General features: G+C 34.1%; 1 protein-coding gene across 2 annotated transcripts; it reads right to left on the bottom strand.

Moving 5' to 3' along the window:
* Positions 1–2,768: 2,768 nt before the first annotated feature.
* On the bottom strand, positions 2,769–21,962 carry LOC103868898 (putative cellulose synthase-like protein D6). 2 transcript variants are annotated; one of them, XM_009146955.3, is made up of 4 exons: positions 18,540–21,962; positions 18,093–18,464; positions 17,111–17,939; positions 2,769–17,034 (listed from the first exon to the last, which is right to left on the bottom strand). In XM_009146955.3, the coding sequence occupies exons 2-4, from the start codon at positions 18,404–18,406 to the stop codon at positions 15,286–15,288; spliced, it is 2,892 nt and encodes a 963-aa protein (XP_009145203.1). In that variant the 5' UTR covers positions 18,407–18,464; positions 18,540–21,962; the 3' UTR covers positions 2,769–15,285. The 2 variants fall into 2 exon arrangements, with proteins under 2 accessions (XP_009145203.1, XP_009145202.1); XM_009146954.3 differs by having other exon boundaries at positions 18,093–18,423.
* Positions 21,963–22,066: the final 104 nt, after the last annotated feature.

The following is a 22,066-nucleotide window of genomic DNA, read 5'->3' as shown; positions in this document are numbered from 1 at the left end:
AGCCGTCATAGCATAAAATGGAGATTTTCTATTTTTCCCGTTCTTCATAATTATCTTCAAAACTTCCGTATTTATCCGCGGAAACTTGACATTTATCCTTCCTCGTGGGCCAAGCGTAAACTATGCTGTGGTTTACGGGCTTTTGGTTAGGAAAATCGTAGGATGGGGTTCCGACTCGACACGTTTACTACGAGTTTTCCGCGGTTTCTAATCCGCGAAGTTTGATCGATGAATTAGGATAGCGGGAAACATGGACTGAGCTTGCTACGGTCTTCGGGAGATAGCATTCGAAGGTTTGACGAGAATGCATGGACTGGTGTCGTATCGATGTTCGGAAAGGTTCAATCGCTACACAGCGACCAAACTTTGGCTCGAGCCCGGTCGCTACGTAGCGACCGAGTGAGACGAGTGCTCGGTCGCTACGTAGCGACCGAGCTTTGGCTTGAGCTCGGTCGCTACGTAGCGACCGAGCGGGACGATCGCTACGTAGCGACCGAGCGGGACGATCGCTACGTAGCGACCGAGCTTGGTTTGTTCGGTTTGAATCCCAAAGGATACTTCTTCGTAAAAACCTCGTATAGGTTATTTTTACGAAAATTACGTCTCTTCTTTTACTAACTCTTTCGGAAATACGATCTACGAGGATTTTCGGGTGGTAATTCCGTCGTAACCGTTTTTGACCCCAACAACGAACATGTCAGGAATGATTTCGTGAAATCTTGATTGCTAAGTAAGGAACCCCATTGCTTCGAGACGCAACGCAATTTCGCAATGGTTTTTGCTGGTAATCTCTAGAGTATCTCGATGATGAGATCGATGGGAAGCATCTCTGAGTTTCCTCCTACATACGTTAAGGAGGTCGTCGATGATTGTATGCGGCGTTTGATTATCTTACAGTGATTCACTGGATTGTACTTCTCTTGGTTCATGGCGAATTTTGTTCAGTTCTAAGGATAGAGTTAGGACACATAACAAACTGTATAGGGTTATCCTGTTTTTTACATTCATTAACTTTTCAAATCTTTAACTTAATTTCCCTTTTTTCGTATCTTTGACTTCTATTTGATCTTTTATTTTGTTCACCCAGTCACCAACCGAACTTCGAGTACATATGGTAAAAATATCATTTTAGTACAAAAATCTTATTAAAATATCATTTTAGTACAAATCTAATTAAAATGTAAAAATATCTTTGACTTCTATTTGATCTTTTATTTAGTTCACCCAGTCACCAAGAAAGATTATATTTATGGATCGATTTGATATATATCCTCAGACCCAGGAAAACTCACGTGTTTATCTTATGTATGTCCAAGTAGTCATATCTCAATAATAGTTTCTAAGATTTTATTCCAAAATTAATGGTCATGAAGTACATTTAGGCAATAAAATACGGAAATCAATGACCATGGAAAAGGTCTCTCTCTCTCTCTCTCTCTCTCTCTCTCTCTCTCTCTATCTCTCTCTCTCTATCTCTCTCTCTGTCTGTCTGTCTGTCTGTCTCTCTCTCTCTCTCTCTCTCTCTCTCTCTCTCTCTCTCTCTCTCTCTCTCTCTCTCTCTCTCTCTCTCTCTCTCTCTCTCTCTCTCTCTCTCTCTCTCTCTCTCTCTCCATCATTTTTTGCCTCTCTGGAGTCGGTTTTCACCAGAGGCCGTGAGAGGGCTCGTTTCTTACCTTTTTTCCTTTCTCTTCTCTATTTTCCGGCAAACCATGTCCTTCAATAGCTTTCTTTTCCTGGTGGCTATGGCAAAGATGAAGCTTCATTAGATACAACACATGATGCTTCATTAGATTTTAAAAATTCTGATACTTACTTTACATACTCATACCACAATGTGCATATTAAACGTGTATCCCTAAACATTAAAGAATCAAATTAGCATCATCTTATAAAAATACTATAAAATTAAATTAAATGATGAATAAATCATAAATGATGTGCAATTAATTATAACTTCGCTGAAGATTTTCTTTTTGCAATGAGATCTACTAAAAGTCTAACTTTCACAACTCCAACAATAATGTCTAAACACATAAAATATTAGAATGAAGAACTTGTAAAAAAAAAACAGAAAACTTAAATATGACACATTAATAAAAACACAATATGATATAGAAAACTCACCCACTGAGATTTTCTTTGCATATTGACGTTCCAATATATTTAAAATTCTTTGAAATAGCTATTTGTTAATTCGTTTGGAAAATCATCACAAGGAGTGATTTTGGTTGTTCTATATAAGTTTATCTTAAAAGACATAAAATTTGTTATGTTGGACCTAGAGAGAAACCCAACGGGAAAGCCCATTAAAAGGTGGAAAAATGCAGTCCAATTTCGAGGGAGAACAGATCGTCAGAAGATCTCAGGAATGGCGAGATCTCAGAAGGAAAGAGGAGGATACAAGGAAGTAGATTGTACGGGAGAAGCACACGTTAAACCCTAGAGACTTACACCAAGCACTTCGACCTCGACCTCGAGCTCTCATCCTCATCCTTATCAACTTGACACTTATTTCTTAGTCATTATATATTGTATCCGATCTCTTTTTATCACTGTATGCAATCAAACCTTATTAATAAGTCTATTTTTGTCAACCGAAATCTGATTACATCGTTGTGCTCTGAGAATATCGTTGTCCACGTTATTTCTTACCTAATATATATAAAAAAATCTCTACCAAATACCTAGTGTGGGTTTTAGCATCTACATATTATATATTATGTGGTATAGTCACCAATGGTAAAATTACTCAGAATGAAAAAATCTCCTTTTTTAACACTGATTAGATTAGCTTTAAAAGAAACCATGGAGGTTCAGACAAAGTACCGACCATAACGGCCAAGGTGTATGTGATCCCAACAAAGAGAAAAATAATCAAAAGAAAGAACATAAATCTCTAATTTGAAAAGATGTCAGTAGACACCACACCTTCAGAGCAAAATTAAAAACACAAGGGGCACAACATCGAGAGATTAGGCGCGAGCTTCCTTCTCAATCCGTTGTTGCACCCAGTATGGTCCTCCAGATGCAATATAAGAATGGTAGTGACGATCGGAAGTCACACTCTCAGCTATATCATGAGCTACAATATTCTTCTCCAGTACACAATGGTGGAAGCTTCAATCATGCAAAAGACATAGGCGAGAGGAGATATCATACGTAAGGGGTTGGTGTTGGGGAAATCCAGAGGGGTTCAAGAACGTCTCCCTTGCCATCTCACATGTTGACTCAAACATGATCCTCTGTTGAAGAGTACTGATCATATCACTAACGGCCCATTGAATGGACTCTCCAGGCTGTGTGCATGTCCTTCAATAGCTTTATTTTCCTGGTGGCTATGGCAAAGATGAAGCTTCATTAGATACAACACATGATGCTTCATTAGATTTTAAAAATTCTGATACTTACTTTACATACTCATACCACAATGTGCATATTAAACGTGTATCCCTAAACATTAAAGAATCAAATTAGCATCATGTTTATAAAAATACTATAAAATTAAATTAAACGATGAATAAATCATACATTATGTGTAGTTAATTATAACTTAGCTGAAGATTTTCTTTTTGCAATGAGATCTACTAAAGGTCTAACATTCACAACTTCAACAATAATGTCTAAACACACAAAATATTTGAATGAAGAACTTGTAAAAAAAAACTTAAATATGACACATTAATAAAAGCACAATATGATATAGAAAACTCACCGGCTAAGATTGTCTTTGCATATTGACGTTCCAATATATTTAAAGTTCTTTGAAATAACTATTTGTCAATTTGTTTGGAAAATCATCACAAGAAGTGATTTTGGTTGTTCAATATAAGTTTATCTTAAAACAAAGAAAAATTGTTATGTTGGACCTGATATATCAACCTAGAGAGAAACCCAACGGGTGAAGCCCATTAATGTGATCAGGAGACTGATCATTTAACCCACTTTCATAATCACGATTTGAGAGCGGAAAATATCTCGTCACTCTTCTACCAAAACTGCTGAGAGACATTGAGGCAAGAGTTTTTGCAAAGCAAAGAGATAACAATTTTTTTCTCTACTTTAGAAAACATTTTGGAGAGATGAGCAAGCAAATATGTAGGTGAAAATTTTATCCACATTAATATTCACTTCGTTTTCGGAAACACTTAGGATCAGGAAGGCGACACTTAAGCCATTAATTTCACTTAAATGCTTATATTTACCTCGTCATAATTTCACACGACTATCTGTTGGGGTCAAAATCAGTCCTAGCAAAATAAACAGCTGAAACCACCAAAGAATCACATCATTTACAAGAATGAGCCAGAAATGTCGAGATAACAATTTCGCATAGGCCATGCCTACTTGAACAAAGATGCGTAGAAACAAACTTTGCATATTTCTTCCTGGAAAGAAAATAAAGAGATTTCCATCAAAAGAATAATTATTTGGAAAGCATTTCAAATTCATAAGACAGGTTCTAACTGCTTTTGTTAACACAACTCAATCTCGGGAAAACCGCCAATTCCTACCTCAACACTACTATGTAGTCCCTGACATATACTGATTATATGTGCTTAAACATACATTAGCTCAAAAAATTATTTGAATTTCATACATCAACTCATAAAAATCGGTTTTTACATACATTGACTAACGTTAACCCAAAATCCGTGATTTAGCGGTTTATTAATAATGACGTGGTATATGAATGAGCTTAAGATATTTGTAATACAAAACTACGTCGTATCGTTAGTATATATATTTTTTTAAACATGAGGTTGACTGGAGTTGAACCATCGTGGAAAAGGAATGAGAGTGGATTTATTTCATAAGCCATTGTGCTATGTCATATTCTTGTAAAAAATTCTTCTGTAATAATATATCTACTACAATTTGCAAGCGTTTTTACTGTTTTTGTCACAAATGTTTTTTTTACGTCAAACGGTCATTCTATTACTCAAACTTGAGGTGGTTTGGGTAACCAGACCTGAATAAAACAACCAATAAAAAGTAACTCCCTACGAAAAGTTCTAGCAGTCTTAGCTTAAAAATTAGCAGTCACAAATGTTATGATACAATATTAGCCTATAATAAATAGATCCAGCCATATTATAAAAGTTATAAAAATGTCAGAAATCTTAAAAAGATACTAATAATAAACATAAAAAGAAAGGTATGGATTAAAAATAAATGAAATAAAATTCTCTTACAATTGTAGTGGAATATTTCTCTTAAAAATTTGTTTGTTGTCTTGTATGGATCATTTATGACATAATCATTCCATTTTATTCAAAGTAAGTAATATTGTTTTATGAGAATTGATTGAATAAACAGTTTCACATCATTTTATTCTAATTGCAAGAAAAAAATTATTTACTCCATACCAAATAAATGTGATATAGTTCTCGGTAGTTATTCAAAACTCAGTGATCAAAATTTTGAAATAAATTTAATGTTAGAAGGAAAAATAAAGCTTTAAGTGATATATTATTATAGTGGAACTAAGAATATAAAATAGCACATGGACTTATGGATTAAATCGAACCTCACCCCCACCATGGTTCAACTCTACTCAACTTCATGTTTTCTTTAAAAAAAATATTTTTATATATTTAACGAAATGACGTTGTTTTGTATTAGGAATATTTTAAGATGATTCATATGAAACATCAATGCCACATCAACATTAATAAATGGCCAAATCACGAATTTTGGGTCAATGTTAGTCAATGTATGCAAAAATCAATATTTATGAATTGATGTATGAAATTCAAACAATTTTTGAGTTGACGTATGTTTTAGCACATGTGATCAGTATATGTCCTGACCGGGACCGCATAGTAGTGTTGATGTCGGAATTGGTTGTTTTTCCGTTCAATCTCTATGAATTGACGATTGAAGAGATACTTTATTCATACATAGTTTTTGGACTAAATTGCTGAAAACAATAATAAATTAAAATTTCTAACAAGTAGCCAATATCTTAGTAATATAAAAAGTTGAGCTATTAGAGAGAAAGCTAGGTTGTGCCATGTTTTACCTGTTTTTTTGTTATTTTTTTCTTTATTTGAGAAAATAGTGGATAATATACAAAATTTGGAATATCCATTAAAATTAATTTGTTGCAAAATGTGAAGAAAAAAAATTAAATAAAGATGCAGCAAATTGTGATAAATTTGTGTGTGTGTTATTTATCTGGAGATCAGTATCATTATGCATGAATAATAACTTTAAATTTTCACCTCTAAATAAACTATAGATTATGATCATTTGTAACTGTACTTCTTCTTTCTCTCCTCTCTTTTACCCTACCATTTTTTACTTATGTTAATGTGAGTGATTTGTTGCCTCATATTATAACAATATTTGGTAATGAATCATAATAATTTATTTATTAACAATATAGATTGGCTGATTGGCTTGACTGAGCCACCGTATAATTTTTTGTTCTAATGTTAATTATCTTATCATCATAATACTATTGATAATTACTTGTATAAAATATAATGATTTTTTTTGGATTTGATTGACTGTTTTAAAAATATTTCAGACTAATTTTCGGTTCAAATGCTTTAATACCCACAGTCACATAGAAAAAAAAAATCAAAATTTTACCTTTTTTAAACAGCTATGAACAGTATATTCATCTATAGATACATTTATGTTTCATCATTCATTTCATCCAAACATTTCAACTTCTCTCAAATATATTCAAAGAATTCTCTTCTGATTTTCTCTTGCAAGAAAGAAGATTCGATTGTTTTTTTTATTTTTATATGCAATTGTAGTTTTTCTTGAATATATCGTCTCTTTGCTGGAAAATTTACTCCTAAAGAGTTTAACATAAATATCAGTTTACGTTTATATGTGATATTTTTTTCTTGTAATTGCTTGTATATTTAATGTAGATGGTCTATTTAAAAATATTATGGTATTCTAAATTTTTTTATAATATTGTTTTATAAAATCAAATGGTAAATATCGAGAAATTTCAGATTCCGGCTCTCAAAGCAACTGGAGTAAATTAAACAGCGTGGATGACCAATATGCAGCTTCATCTAGATTCAGAAAAATTACTAGACCCAATAAAAGAAGGAAATAAATTTGCTTCTCATGGAAAGACTAAAGCTGTAATATTTCTGAGAAAACATCTATATAAAAATCTCACACATGATTATTAGAGAATAAAAGATCCATAGATCTTTAGAAAGATTTAAAAGAGAGGTTTGATAACCAGAAGAAAATAACTCTTCCACATGCACTCGATGGTGACGAATCTACGGTTTTAAGATTTTGAAAAGGTGAAAACCTATAATTTTGCTATATTGAGGATACCCGTAATCATGGCCATTGGTTTAATGGTGGTCATAAAAGGGGTTACAACTTAAGAGCAAGGAGATTTAAAACATGGAATCGATTTGGTAGTGTAAAAGGGATAAAATTTTGAAAGAATCTTACTCATAAAACTGAGAATGACTGTTACAGATGTAGATCAAAAGAACATTGGGCCCAAGTGTGTAGAACTCATCTTCATCTATGTAACTCGTACCAAGAGACCATCTACGGCAAGGAAAATGAAGTAAATCTTAATGAACACTTCGAGGGCACACCATCAACATATATTTAGTTCTCTAATTTTTTGGGTGATTTCTTAAGACCAATCATTTTCATACTAAAATGCTTGTAGTAATCAAGCTCAATAATGCCAGTGATGCCATAATTTTTTATTATTATTATTATGTATTTCAATTACCAAAATAATATTATTTCAAAACAACTAATGTATAATTATTGCATAATGTAGAATTATTTGGTGCTTATAACCATTAACTATAATATGTTTATTTACGATTTTTTTAGTGTTATTATCTGTTTATTAAAGAAATGGATAAAAATGAAAATGTAACAACAACCAAGCAAATTGGTAGAGAAAATTGTATTCTAAGTAGTTATAACACACACTATACTGAAACATAAGAGATATTTCTCTAACTTCAAGTCGGCAAAAATGATGGTCAACATAATATCAGGTCCTACAAACTTATCGAAGGAAACAACAAAGCATGTCATATGTTTCCTAATGGAACAAAACTATCCATAAATAATGCCTTATGTTTTTCATTTCTAAGAAAAAAATTTTGAGTTAAAAAAATATTCCCCCATTATAGTTAGCATTTGGTATAGAATCAAATATAACTCATTTAAAAATCTTTGGTTGTGTGGTATAATTTCCAATGGAACCACACCACATCGTACAAAAATGGGATCGCAAAAAACAATTTTTCCGATTGTCATTTCAACGAGAAAAAATTTGCAATTCTAGGAGAAAAATAAACAAGTAGGAAAATAAATCAAATCGAGTGTATCATTTCTATTACACCTTGATCATCCTACAAAACAGTGAAAAGTATATTTTGATGTATCATGTATTTACAAAATATTATAAATCAACTACATTGTACATTTGCAGATATCAAAATGGTAACTAAACCACATATACACACTGCCAATACTCTTGTTTGTATGGAAGTACTATAAAATGTGAAATGACAGTTGATAAACATGAATCGTTTGAAACGAGGTAGACATGTTGGTTTGATGGATAAAAATCCTAGAAAACTAAAGAAATCTGAAAAGCATGATACTCCCAGAATAACAAAAACTATTTTCGAAGAAGCGAATCATGAATCTAACAACAATACATAGGATCATGAATATGAAAGAAATCACGAGTTTTCTTTCATTTACATCCATAATAGAAATATATGTAAACGAAATGAGATGGATGATATAGATGATGTTTTCTCGTACCTCTTAGCAAAGGAAAAAGATGAAAAAAATAAAGATGTAGAACCAAAGTCTGTATACATTGTTAAAATAGACATATCTGGATAATATGGAAAGATGTCATTCAAGTCAAACTAGATTAACTTAGAAAACAAAATGTATTCAGACTTATTGTACTCTTTCCGAAAACTGTGAAACTTGTTGGATATAAATGGATATTTTTCGAAAATGAATGAGAAAAAAATATTATATATAAGATAAAAAGCACGTCTCACGGCCAAAATTTTTTCTCAAAGCCAGCCCACAGATATTCTAGTAACACTTGGTAAAGGAGTGAGCAATCGAGTTTTCAAAAGTCATGAAAATGTTAAATATATGAAGAACATTACTCTTGTTTTGCAGGCACTAACCGCTCACTCAACAATCACAACAAATAACCGAAAATCACTTAGGTGATTAAGTGGTTTGTCCTTAGCAAGGAAAACGATCATAACCTACCCAAAATATGATGATATGTTCAATCTATACATGGCTTATATGGTTGTGCAAAAACATACCTCATCTTTGTAAAATTAAAATTTCATACATAATCTATTCCTTTTGGGTGAAAACCTATCAATCTGTTATATCTAAAATGTATGTTAATTTAATAAAATTATTATTTATTTTTAATCGATTATATTGAAATGACGTCATTTTGTTGCTTACTTAAAAAAATAGCAATTGTTTAGAATTGAACCTAAGTTTATATCACAGTCACAATATAACTCAACCACTATGCTATAACGTCATTTAACAATTGTGTTACAAAATAATATTAATAACAAGTAATTTTCTGGTATGTGTATTATGCAGAGTTCATTCACTTTTCCATGGCTTCTCATCAACACTTCAACCACTCTCCAACAGTCATAATCAGTGGTTTTTGTGATTAGAATATATTACTGAATCTCTATCTGGATAGCTCTCATGAATCCAATAAACCCGAAAAAGAAAAGGAAAATCCTAGAGAAAAACCACCCACACCGCACAATAACAGTTCGTCTCCATTTACCTATATGAGCATAATCTTCCTGAACAACAACTTCACCTTCTTCTTCCTCTTCATCTGCTCCACAATACGGAGACGAGAACAACGTAAACACCATACATATCAAGGATCAAACATGTTTCATTTATCTTTTTAATACAAAGACCAAAATGTCACTTATCATGTTTATTATTAACACATTGTTAAATTACGTCATAACACAGTGGTTGAGTTATATTGTGAATGCAATATGGTCCTCGGTTTCATTATCCACAAGTGCAAATTAATTTTTATGTAAGTACTAAAACAAGATAAAAAAATCAAGTTACCATAATGGATTTTTTAAATTATTGGCGGGGTGACACTAGATTTTTGCACAAAACGAATAGATTATGCATGAAATTTGAATTTTATAAAATATTGGGTATGTTTTTCCACCGCCATATAAGTCGGGTATAGACTGAACATATCATCATATTTTGGATAATTTATGGCCTTTTTCCCGGCCTTAGCCTTATCGTACTCTATCACCTCTATCCCCGTCAACACTGCTCGAAAGCTATATCAAATTAATCCTAGAAAATAACGAGTTCCCAATGTTTCACAAGTCAGAACCGGGAATCTAAATAAAGAGAATATGATTATGTTTATGAAAAAAAAAGATATTCTTGTGTTATAGATGCAATCAAATTTAAACTTTTGATGAGTCTAGCAGCTGATAAAAATATCGAGATGCGTCTCATGGATGTCACTACTGTATATTTATATGGATCATTAGATAATGATATCTATATGAGAATCCCATATGGATTTAAAATGCCAGAATCATTAAGTTCCAAACCTAAAGAGTTATGCGCAACAAAATTACAAATCTCATTATATGGGCTAAAATAATTTGGACTTCTATGGTATAATTGTCTCAGCGAACATTTAACTCAAGAAGGATACATAAATGATCATATATACCCATGTGTTTTAATAAAGAAAACAACAACCGAATTTGTGATAATGCGGTATATGTTGATGATTTTAATATTATTGGAGGTCAAAAGGAAATAAAAACGCATCAGAGTATTTGAAAGGAGAATCTAGGATGAAAGATCTCGGGAAGACAAAGTATTGTTTAGGCCTGAAAATTGAGCATTCTCAAAAGGATATATTTATGCATCAATCCACATATATTAATAGAGTGTTGAAACGCTTTACCATGGATAAATCAACTGCTCTGAGCACTCTTCATTAGATCAATTAATGTCAAAAATGATCCATTTCGACCACCTGAGAAAAATGAGGAGATACTTGGTCCCGAAGCATCATATTTAGGTGCAATTGAGCCTTTGTGTAGATTGTACTTGACCTGATATTTCATTTGCCATTAATATTTCGGCAAGATTCCGTTTGTCTCCTACACTAAGACATTGAAATGGGATTAAACATCTCTTTCATTATTGAAAAGGGACTGTTGACTTAGGTTTACTGTATCCTGAAAATTCTAAAGGTGAGATGATTGGTCTGGCAGATGCAAGATATTTATCAGATCCACATAAATCTATATTACAAACAAGATATGTTTTCACGAGTGGAGTCACACTATATCTGTGCATTCTCAAAAGCATACATTTTTGGCGACTTTTCGAATCATGCCAAGATCATTGCACTCCGTGAAGCAAGTATAGAATGTGTATGGTTAAGATCAATAAATCGACATATCTGATCAAGCAATGGGATTAACGAAGATATGTCCCAACAATTTTACAGAAAGATAATGTGGGATTTCTCAAATGAAGGAACGATATATCAAAAGCGATAGAGCAAAACATATACATCTTAAAATTCTTTTCTTACACTCTAAATCTCGAGAAGAATAAAAAGATTTAAGTAAGATATGTCTGATCATGTGACAATGCAATCGATCTATTCAAAAAATCACTTTCTATCTCAGTATTCAGAAAATATATTCATAACATTGGAATGAGTCACCAAAAAACTTATGAGATTACATAATGTTCATTTTATGGAGGAGCTTGTGTGGTTGTACTGTTTTTATTTTATATAGTTTTCTAACTAGATTTTCCAAAAATATCTTTTTAACGAGGTAACAAATACATTATGTAAGAAATGATAGTGTGACAATACTCTCCAAGTGGAAATGTTGTAAAACGCGAAAAAGACATCAAAGAAACTTGCACCGAGTAGCGACGAATCTGTATGAATGTAATTTTGTGGAGTCCACTATCACCTATGTATGCATAGAAACTTCTACTTTCTATATCTATATAAACTATTGATTTTGATCATTTGTAACTCGTACCTTTTCTAGCTGTTCGTTATCAAAAATAAAAAATATTGCACCTCTTTTTTATCTATTTTTTTATTAGCTTTTTATCCCATCTACGGGTATAATTATTTTGTATTTGTTTAAATTTTTTGATACAATAAAATCATAATTAATATTTTATTATAATTTTATCGAGAACTTTTTTTAAAATACTACTAATGGAAATGTTTATAGGATTTTCCCCTCCTTTTACCAACCTCCACTACATAATATGACAGTAAGCACATCCAGATTTTTCCACAAAAGCGGTAAAACATAGAGAAACTTTTTGACATCCTCAAAAGCACATAGCTTACGTGGTTAAGGTAATAAAGGTAATCTTTATGTGATCACTAGAGGTGTCAACTGGGCGGGTTCTCCATGGGCTAACCTAGTCTAATTCATTTTGGGCGGGCTATGGACGTGCCCAATTAATAAATAGTCCAATTGGACAAAAGACCAATTGGTACATGGTCTAACTGGGTAAAGACTAAATGGACAATGTGTGTTCATGGGCTTCCAAAAATATACATTATCATGATTTTAACCCAAAAAAAAACATAGCTTTACAATTTTAACAAAAAAAATGGTTTTATCGGGAAATAAAGATTTAACGCAATTTCATAGTTTTAACGAGAAAATTTATAATTTATAATTTTGACGGAAAAACATAATATCACAATTTTCATGGAATTCTACAGTTTTAGCGAGAACACTAATTTCACGGTTTTGGCGGAAACACAGACAATTTTACGATTTTGGCGAGAAACCGCAATTTCACGGTCATAGCGGGAAACGTTATTTCATGGTTTTGCCGGAAAACTTAAATTTTTGGTTTTGGCGGAAAAACGTAATTTCAGGTTTTGGCGGAAAAACGTAATTTCAGGTTTTGGCGGAAAAACATAATTTCTCGTTTTTGGCGGGAAACCGCAATTTCACGGTTTTGTGGGAAACATAAATTTCTGGTTTTGGCGTAAAAACATAATTTTTCGGTTTTGGCGGAAAAATGTAATTTCACGGTTTTGGCGGAAATACACAATTTTACAATTTTGGCGGGAAAACGTAATTTTCAAATTTGGCGGGAAAACATAATTTTCAATTTTGGCGGGAAACGTAATTTTCAATTTTAGCAGGAAAACGTAAATTCCAGGTTTTGGTGGGAGAACGCAATTTCTCGGTTGTGGCTTAAAATGCAGTTTCCGGTTTTGACAGGAAAACATGAATTCTGAGTTTTGACGAGAAAACGTAATTTTTCGGATTTGGCGGAAAATCGTAAATTTTCGATTTTCGCGGAAAAACTTAACTTTTGACTTTTGTGGGAAAACGTAATTTTCCGGGAAAACTTAATTTATCGGTTTTGGCGGAAAACATAGTTTTGACAAGAAAAAAAAATATTTTGTCATTTTGGAGAGAAAACATAATTTCGAAATTTTAGAAAGTAAAATGTCTTGAATAATAATTGAAAAACAACTATAAATACTATTAGGTGTCCATGGAAATGTCCATTTGGACATGGTCTCTATTGGTATTAGACATTTATTTGGACCATTGTGACTTAATAAGGAATAACTCGTTCCAGTACCGCTACCATTGATTAAAAAAAATTCAGAGTGGAATGATTTTGAATATCGATTCATTAGTAAAAAACCTTCTCTTACTTTTTAATTATCGAAACAAGAACTTTACGTAAGAGTTTAAGTTCCAAAAGGGAAATTGAGTGTTAATTCAGAAAATACCAAAAGAGGCTCTAGGGTTTCCAGATCGGATCTCGTCTCTCTGGCGGCCGCCGCCTGTGCGGTCGCCGGATTCACTTCTTCTTTCTCCGTAAGGCTAGCTGTGGTGGTGCTTGAGTCTTCTCCAACTGTAGAGATCTTGGTTTTGGTGATGATTTCAACGAGGGTGTGTGTGGATTACAAGGAGGTTGTTTTGCTGGCTTAATCTCTTTCAGATGATGGCGCACTTGGATTTCGCTGGACTGGATGGTGGTTTCCTGTCTCGGCCATTGTCTAGGTTCGACTTATCTTCAACTTTCAGTTGCTGTGAAAGTAGTACAGTCTTTCTGAGGGTGGATTTCAGCTTGCTCTTGGTGTGTTCTCAGTGGTGGCATGTGGAGGTTGGTGACCCTAGCTTAGGCCCTTGTGAGGGTAAAGGGTTAAGGTCCACTTCTCGTTTTGTATGATGTTATTTTTTAGAACTGCAGGCTCCTGGTGGAGCCATGGTTTTTGTCATTATTTCCGGATCCTTATGGAGCAACGGTCTGTGTCGATTTGCTTCTACCATAATGTTTCAGAACAGAGACGGATCTCCAAAAACTGGTTTCTTTTCAAGCCGCTAATGTGGATAAAAGAAGAGTCAAATTGTTTTAAAAGTCTGTTCTTATGCTTTAACAGTTTGTCCCCTAATCTTGGCAAACATGCGACATGAGATCTTCTTCTTTCATGATGAAGATGCTATCTTGTAGCCTTTGCATTACTCTCACTTCCAATATAGAGTGAAAGCAATAAGGAGCTAAGCCCTTTTGATGATTGGAGTTTAAAGCATGTATCTCTTGTTAAGAATGGTGTTGCTACTAGCATTGCTATCAGCGTTACACTGGTCCATCGCTACCAATTATCTGGCGACTAGGGTCCCCGCTGGCTAGTAATCTACTATCCGAGCAAAGGCTGCCAATAGAATCTCCATGACAGGCTATCGCAGCTTCCCCGCTGGCGGTCGAGCCTCTAGCATGTTTCATTTGTTCATGCTTTGTTTTGACACCTACTGGTGTCTTTTATTTTTTTGTTTTCTTTTTCCTCTCAATCTTCTGTCTATGAGGTGTGTGTTGTTAGGGATGTAAGTTGTTCTTTCTGAATTTCAGATTACGAATACAATCAGTGTTTAAAAAAAAGGGAAATTGAGAATTTTTCTCATAAGAGGTCAAAGTAGTTTTCCTTGGAAATGAAAAATCCGACCGGTGCAATATAAACCACCCATTATTACCCAAAACTGAAATGGTCCAATTGATATGGAGGGACCATTTGAAAGCTCTAGTGATCAGATGCATAAAAAGGCAGTAGTAAAATATCAATAGTAAGCAAGGGAGTGAAATAAAACGAAAAAGATTAACGAGATCAACGTCATAGAGAGTCAAGAAAATAATTAAAAACACATGCATAAGAAAAATAATATTTTAAGTCAACTGAAATGATCCTCCATTAAGCTCCGAGTTCTTAATGGTAACGTAGAGAAGAGAGATGCAAATAGCGATAAGTCCCGACCAAACATAAACAATTGTCGGAGTTCTTCCTCTTCTTCCCATCAATCCTTTGGCAAACGGATACATATGAACCAAAACCCAAACGGCGAAGAAAGTCCCACCAACGAGATTGCTCCACTGTGGAATATCACTGAAAACGGTCCGACAAAACGCGAAAAGAATCGCCACGATGTTCAAGATTATGATCGTTAACGGGAGGATCATCAAAGACGTCCATTTAAACAGATAGAGATCAGCGAACTCGTCGTCTTCGTCATCTCCTGAAGATTTCGAAGTCAACGTGAAGGAGATTTCGATTCCGGCAATGACTTTGAGGAAACCTTGAAGAACAGCGACTAAATGAGCGCTGGTGCCACCGATTAACCAGAACTGCTCGTTTCTCCACCATTCTTCTAAAGAGATCCCTGACCACTTGACTTCAAGAACAGCTAACCCACATAGAGACAAAGAGATGGTCAGAAGGTAAATAAGGAACGCTGGATCAAGGCTATCAACCACGAACTGGCCGGAGAAGAGAGAAAACGGAGGGAGGAAGCAGTAGGTTAAGATGAAAATGCTGGTGAACGGGTAGATTCCGACGTTGACGTAGGAGATTCTCTGGAGGAACTTGAGTTTCCTACCAGCTACAATAGCGTTGTTTCTGGAGAAGAATATCTCAACTGATCCTGTAGCCCAACGGAGAACCTGGTGGAGCCGATCGGTCAAGTTTATAGGCGCGGATCCACGAAACGCGTCTGGTTCAGTTACGCAGTAGAAGGATCTCCATCCTTTCTCATGCATTCTAAAACCTGTCACCACGTCTTCCGTAACCGATCCGTAGACCCACCCGACGCTGATTCCCCATTCAGTCTTGTCCTCGTACCAGCATGAGATCACGTTAACCGCCTCGCTCACGGCCGCAGCGTCCAGTGGCTCGCGGCCGCATGTCAAGGAGCCAGGAGGGCGTCCACGTATGCTCGAATGTCCCATGGCTAATGGCTTACCTTGGAACTCCGCGACCTTTACGGAACTCACTAGCATACTCGAGCTACCGAAATGCTTCCTAATCAGATTGACATCAAACTGATCTTCCTCCTCAACGTCGACGTAGTACGCTGGTTGAGAAGCTACGGTTACAGGACTGCGTTTCTTTTCCTGTGGGAAACAGCAGCAACAGCCTCCAGACGGTTCTGTCTCCACAGGAAGATCAGGCGGGTCGAAACCGTAAAGCGCGGTTCTTCGGAACAAACACCCTGTCCCGACATACATCGGACCTTGAATCCCATCGAGAGCCCGCAGGTTAATGTCGAAGAAAACAGTGTTTTTGTTAGCATAGCGGTCAGAGGGATCGATGCCTTCGAACCTCTGCGGAAACTGAACATAGCAGACGCGGTCGCCATCTTGGTCCATCATGAAACAGATCCCATCCCTAAAGGCTATAGAGTTGTAGACGTAGTGGTCACAGTCTAAGTTCAATATGAACGGTCCATTAGACATTATAGCTGAGGCTCGGACCAAAGCGTTCATAGCTCCTGCCTTCTTGTTATGATCATAACTAGGCCGTTTCTCGCGGCTCACGTACACAAACATCGGTAAACGAGTGTCTACTCCTTCGAAATCCAGCGCGCTCCCCCCACCACCTCTCTCATTATCCGGTTCATCTTGAGGAGGATCAAGCAACACCTGCAAATAAATAAATTAAATCTCCAAGTCAAAACACGAACCAAGTTAGAGATTCAAACCATTTGTTTTCTTTTACCTGTATAATACTAGCATGGTCACCTCTTGAATGGTTCTGACAAGGAACAGTCCAAGTACCAGGCCAATGCGTGCCGTCACTCATCCAAGTAGCTTTAGGAGCTACTATAGCAGGCCTTGGTTCCTTGACTTGGTCTTCCTCAACTTTCACTTTCCAGTTCTTCCATTTCTCCAAGGCTTTAATCTCTTCTTTGCTATTAAACGCATCAGATCTGCTTCTAATCGAATGAGACAACGCGTTAACCCGAACCTTAAACTCCTCGTAACCCCTTTTCACATACCTTCGCTCTCTAACAAAATCATGCCTCACCTTACCCTTGTAAGGATCTTTCTTCAAACCGAAGTAACTTTCCGGATTCCGCGGCTCCACCTTATGTTTCCTGCAAAAAGGTACCCATATTTTCGCAAAGCTAGCAGCTTCAGCCATTGCTTCAAACGTTAGAAGCGACCCTCCATCGTCGGAGAGATAGCAAGAAAGCTTCTCAACAGAATAATCGACGGACAATATCGAAAGGATTGTGTTGGCTGTAACCAACGGAGGCTCCTTCTCTGCATCAGCAGTAGAAACAAACACATCGATTCCAGGAAGATCCGATTTCCCGGTCGGGTTGTTCGGGTTTGGTGATTCGAATCTCGCCTTCAAGGCTTCCGTATCGGTTGCGTGGTTAACCGGATACAGCCTAGGGATTTGGTCGATTAACCAAGAGAAAGCAAACCAGAATTCGCAGATTACAGAGAGCAACCATAGCCAGACTGCTTTCTCATTTTTGTGTGTCACTCTCCAAGAGAGAAACAGACATAGTGCTACGATCCGGACAAATATTAAAATCCTGAAAAGAAAAAAAAAAACATTGTCAGGAAATCTTAAGAAACATCCTTACAAGATCACGCTTTTTATGACACAACACAACACATCGCATCTCAGAGTGTTTGTAACTGACACGACAGTGAAATATCTCAAAGACAGAGAGATAAGAGTGTACCGATACAGAGCGATGATGATCGGAGAGATTTTGACAACACGGGTTAAGGGCTGAGATACCTTGTAGAGCAAGGCATCTTCTTCTTCACTGATTCTCAGTTCGGTTTGATCCAAGTCGTCGTCTTTGTAAGATGAACCGGTGTCGATGTCTTGGAGAGCGATGTGAAGCGGAGCCGGATTGTTATCCGGCGTCGGAGGGACATGGACGGTGTAGTTTGCGAAATCGGAGCTGCTTCCGAATTCGCTGCAGATATCTCCGGTGGAAATGGACACGTGGCTGATTCTTGGATTCTTGCTAGATGTCTCACCCAACATTGTTTGGACTCCGGAATCTGAGTCAAAAGGTTTCTCAGATTCAACAAGAATCAATACTCTGTTTTTATTTCGTCAAGTAAGTTAATTATAGTATTGAAGATTATTGGGAATTAAATCCAAAAGAAACTGTTACCTTATTGGATGAAATCAGAATCAGTGACGAGATTTTGTAAATGTTATTTCTTCTCTAATTTTTCATCAACCATAAACGCAAACCAAACTTTGTTTTCTTACGAACCAACGAAACTTGTCAGAGAAAATATAATGGCGAATTTAATTCGATAGGTGTATTAATGTAGTGTTGTGTGTACTTAAGGGTTTTTGCGATTGAGGTTTTCTACGATATCTTCTTGAATGGTCAACAAATGGTGGGAGAGATTTTGTTTCCTTAAATCGTATATGTTATTATCTTTAATTTTTGGAACTTAGTATTTAAGACATTAACTTAGTGTTTAAGACATTAATTAAAATGCGTTGACAGCTGTTATTGCCTTGCAGAAAGAAAGGACGAGACCGGTCGAAATGGGGATTACAAGTAACTATAGAGGATATTTTCAGAATTTAGTCATAAGTTTTTTCTTTGTAACAAAGTCAGTCATAAGTTTTTCCTACATTTTATTATGACCTCGTCCACAACTAGGTGACTTAGACAAGAGAAATATCAGGATTCAGGACCAATCATGGAAACGGTCAAAGGTAAACTGGGGAAAATTTGTAAACACACAAATATTGATATCAAATAACAAGCCTATCTTTTTTATTGTAAGTTTTAAAAGATATTATCATGTATCAGCAGATACTCAATTCCTAGTACATAAAACTAGATGAGGTTTAGTGTGTATCCACATCAATTATTGATTCAATTCTTTTTAAGAACTAAATTATCATCATCTGGCTAGTTTAGATTTGAACTTTGACCCAATTGGCTTACATAGTGGTTCACTCCTTAACATTAGTCAGAATATATTTCAAATTTGAACAGTGTAATAGCTAGTCCACTCTGTAGAACTAAGTATGTTTTTCTCGAAACCGACTCAGTCGATAGAATTTATCAAAAAAAAAAAACCAGAGATATCAAAAAGGACCAATAGTAAAATAGATCTAGACATATATGTATATATTATATATATATATATATATATATATATATATAAAAGCTGCATGGGCGGATCAAATAATCAAGTCTGCTATGGATTAGGGCCATATTAGGCTATTTAGATGAGGATTAGTCTGTTTGACATTTATAAACAATAAGAACTTTAATGGAATATAAAGATTATGAGTTATGTAATAAATTAATTGATGTTTCGTAACTTTTTCTTTTATAACAAAAGATTCTGAAACAAGTAAACTATAGGGGATATTTTCAGAATTCAATCATAAGTTTTTTCTACATTAGATTATGAACTTGTCCACAACTAGCTGACTCAGGCAATAGAAATATTAGGACCAAATTAAACATGGAAACGGTCGAAGGTAAGAGGAAACTTTGTAAACACACAAAATTGATTTCAAATAACAAGTATAAAAAAAATAACAAGTATCATTTTTATATTGTAGTGGTAAAGGATATTATCATGTATTAGCACACACTCAATTCCTAGTATATTAAACTCAATTCCATGTCGGTTATTTAGAACCATGATTCATACATTGCAGTCATCACAATTTTCAAATGTGTGGTTTCGTATGCTCAATCATCAACCTTAAGGTTTAACGATTCTCGCTCATCGAAACCCTCAAAACCTATTCTCTCAAGATGAATAACTCGTTCACCAAATTCTGTGCTAGATCTAAAACACGACCCATAATTATTTCAATTGTCAAATTACGATAAAAGAGTTTTCAACAGAAATCTAATTCAGGGTTTTTATACAAATTGATAAATGTATTAACCAATGAAGAAATGTTTTTATACAAATTGATTCAAAAAAGAAAAGTAAGTGTTCTTAAGTTTCGAAAGAACTCTAAAAGGATTTAGGGGTTTTCAATTTGGTAAAACCCAACATATAGATATGGTCTGGTATATAAACTGATCAAATCAAAGCAAAAAAAAAATCGATTCAATAAAATATAATTGTACAGTTATATGTAAATTATATAATACATTTGATCATATATATACTTTTTATTACTTGTATTTAAATGTTTATTGTAATAATTTTATTTTGTTTTAATTTACCATGAAATTGAGTAAAATATAATGTCTTGTTGATAAAAAAATATGTGCTGAATTTAAGTTATTTAATAATATTATGATTTTAATAATTTTTCTCACTTTTATTTTATAAAAATCATACATATTATTTTTTCTTTTACTAGTTATTGTTTAAATAGTTAAGAAAATTTGGGAAAACATTATATTTAAAAGCTATAGTACTGAAAATATTTTCATGTTTTAATATATCTGATGTCTACTGATATAAACTAAAATTCACAAAAATTTATAAAAGATAATTAAAGTTATGGTTTTTTGGTATAAAACTGAATAAATCGAAAGTATATAAACTGAACTAAACTAAAGTAAATATGGTTTTAATATGTTAGGTAGTTCTTATAAATTGAAATATAAAAAAATGAAAAACAGAACTGAAATCCTAATTGAACAGTGTAAGAAGACTGTAGACCCATGAGCCTGAAAAAAAAAACTTTAACACGTCCCACATCAACTTTTTTTACAAACGAAATGGAGATCCATTTCAACATGTGTTTGTCCTCTGATATTTAATTGCGTTGCTTGCAAGATAAAATAAATTTATGTTGTTGCAAAAACAAAAAAAAGAGTGACATATGTTGAAGTGGGTAGTGAAGCTCGAACAGCAAATTTCTTTATCAACAACTTCTGCAAAAATACTCCCTTGCTCATATTTCTTATACGTTTTTTTATATTTTGACTAATTAGTAATTATATAGAACTATATGATATATATATATATATGCATTGATAAATAGGCTTATCATATTTTTATATCAATATCAAGCATTTATATATATATATATATATTTTTTAAGCATTAATATTACAAAAAAGCTTGAACATGTTTATTTATTATTAAATGCAGTAGTCACGCGTTAATTCGTTATGAAATATAAAGTTTATTAAATTACTATGCTTTAGTCATACAAATGAAAAGTATTTGGTTTGGTAGAAACAACTTGTAAAAGAGCGTAATCCTGATCGTAATAATTACAATTCGTACTCATTCTGGCAAATGATATATGTTAGGTTTGACTTTGAACTATAAACAGTTGTCTATTTCTTCTACTACAAATTCTAAACAGTATTATATTTCTGAGGGAGTTAGAACGTTTAACGAGTCAAGTTTCGTATGCCTATCGAAACTATTAATTGGTTTAAAAAAACAGAAAACACTACTGGATTCATTGTTGGTCATATATAAGTCATAACTCACAAGTCATAACATTACCAATGTTGCTAAACCTAAATATTTCTTTAGTCTCATTTGGTTTTGTATGTGTGTTTTATGTTTAGCTATTAATATTCTACCTTGTAATGTGCCACATCTCATAAGAAATAAATTAATCTTGAACGAAAAAGTTTTTATTATTTAAACAAAGAAAAAGTGAAGTGCCATTCGCATGAACTTTTCTCGAGATCGCTTCTAACTAGATTGTAACGCAATGTACATATCCAAATGA

Source organism: Brassica rapa, chromosome A05 (genome assembly GCF_000309985.2).
Source record: "Brassica rapa cultivar Chiifu-401-42 chromosome A05, CAAS_Brap_v3.01, whole genome shotgun sequence".
Classification (NCBI taxonomy): Eukaryota; Viridiplantae; Streptophyta; class Magnoliopsida; order Brassicales; family Brassicaceae; genus Brassica; species Brassica rapa.
Note: the sequence above shows the minus strand (reverse complement) of the source record. Positions and strands in the feature narration are given on the sequence as shown.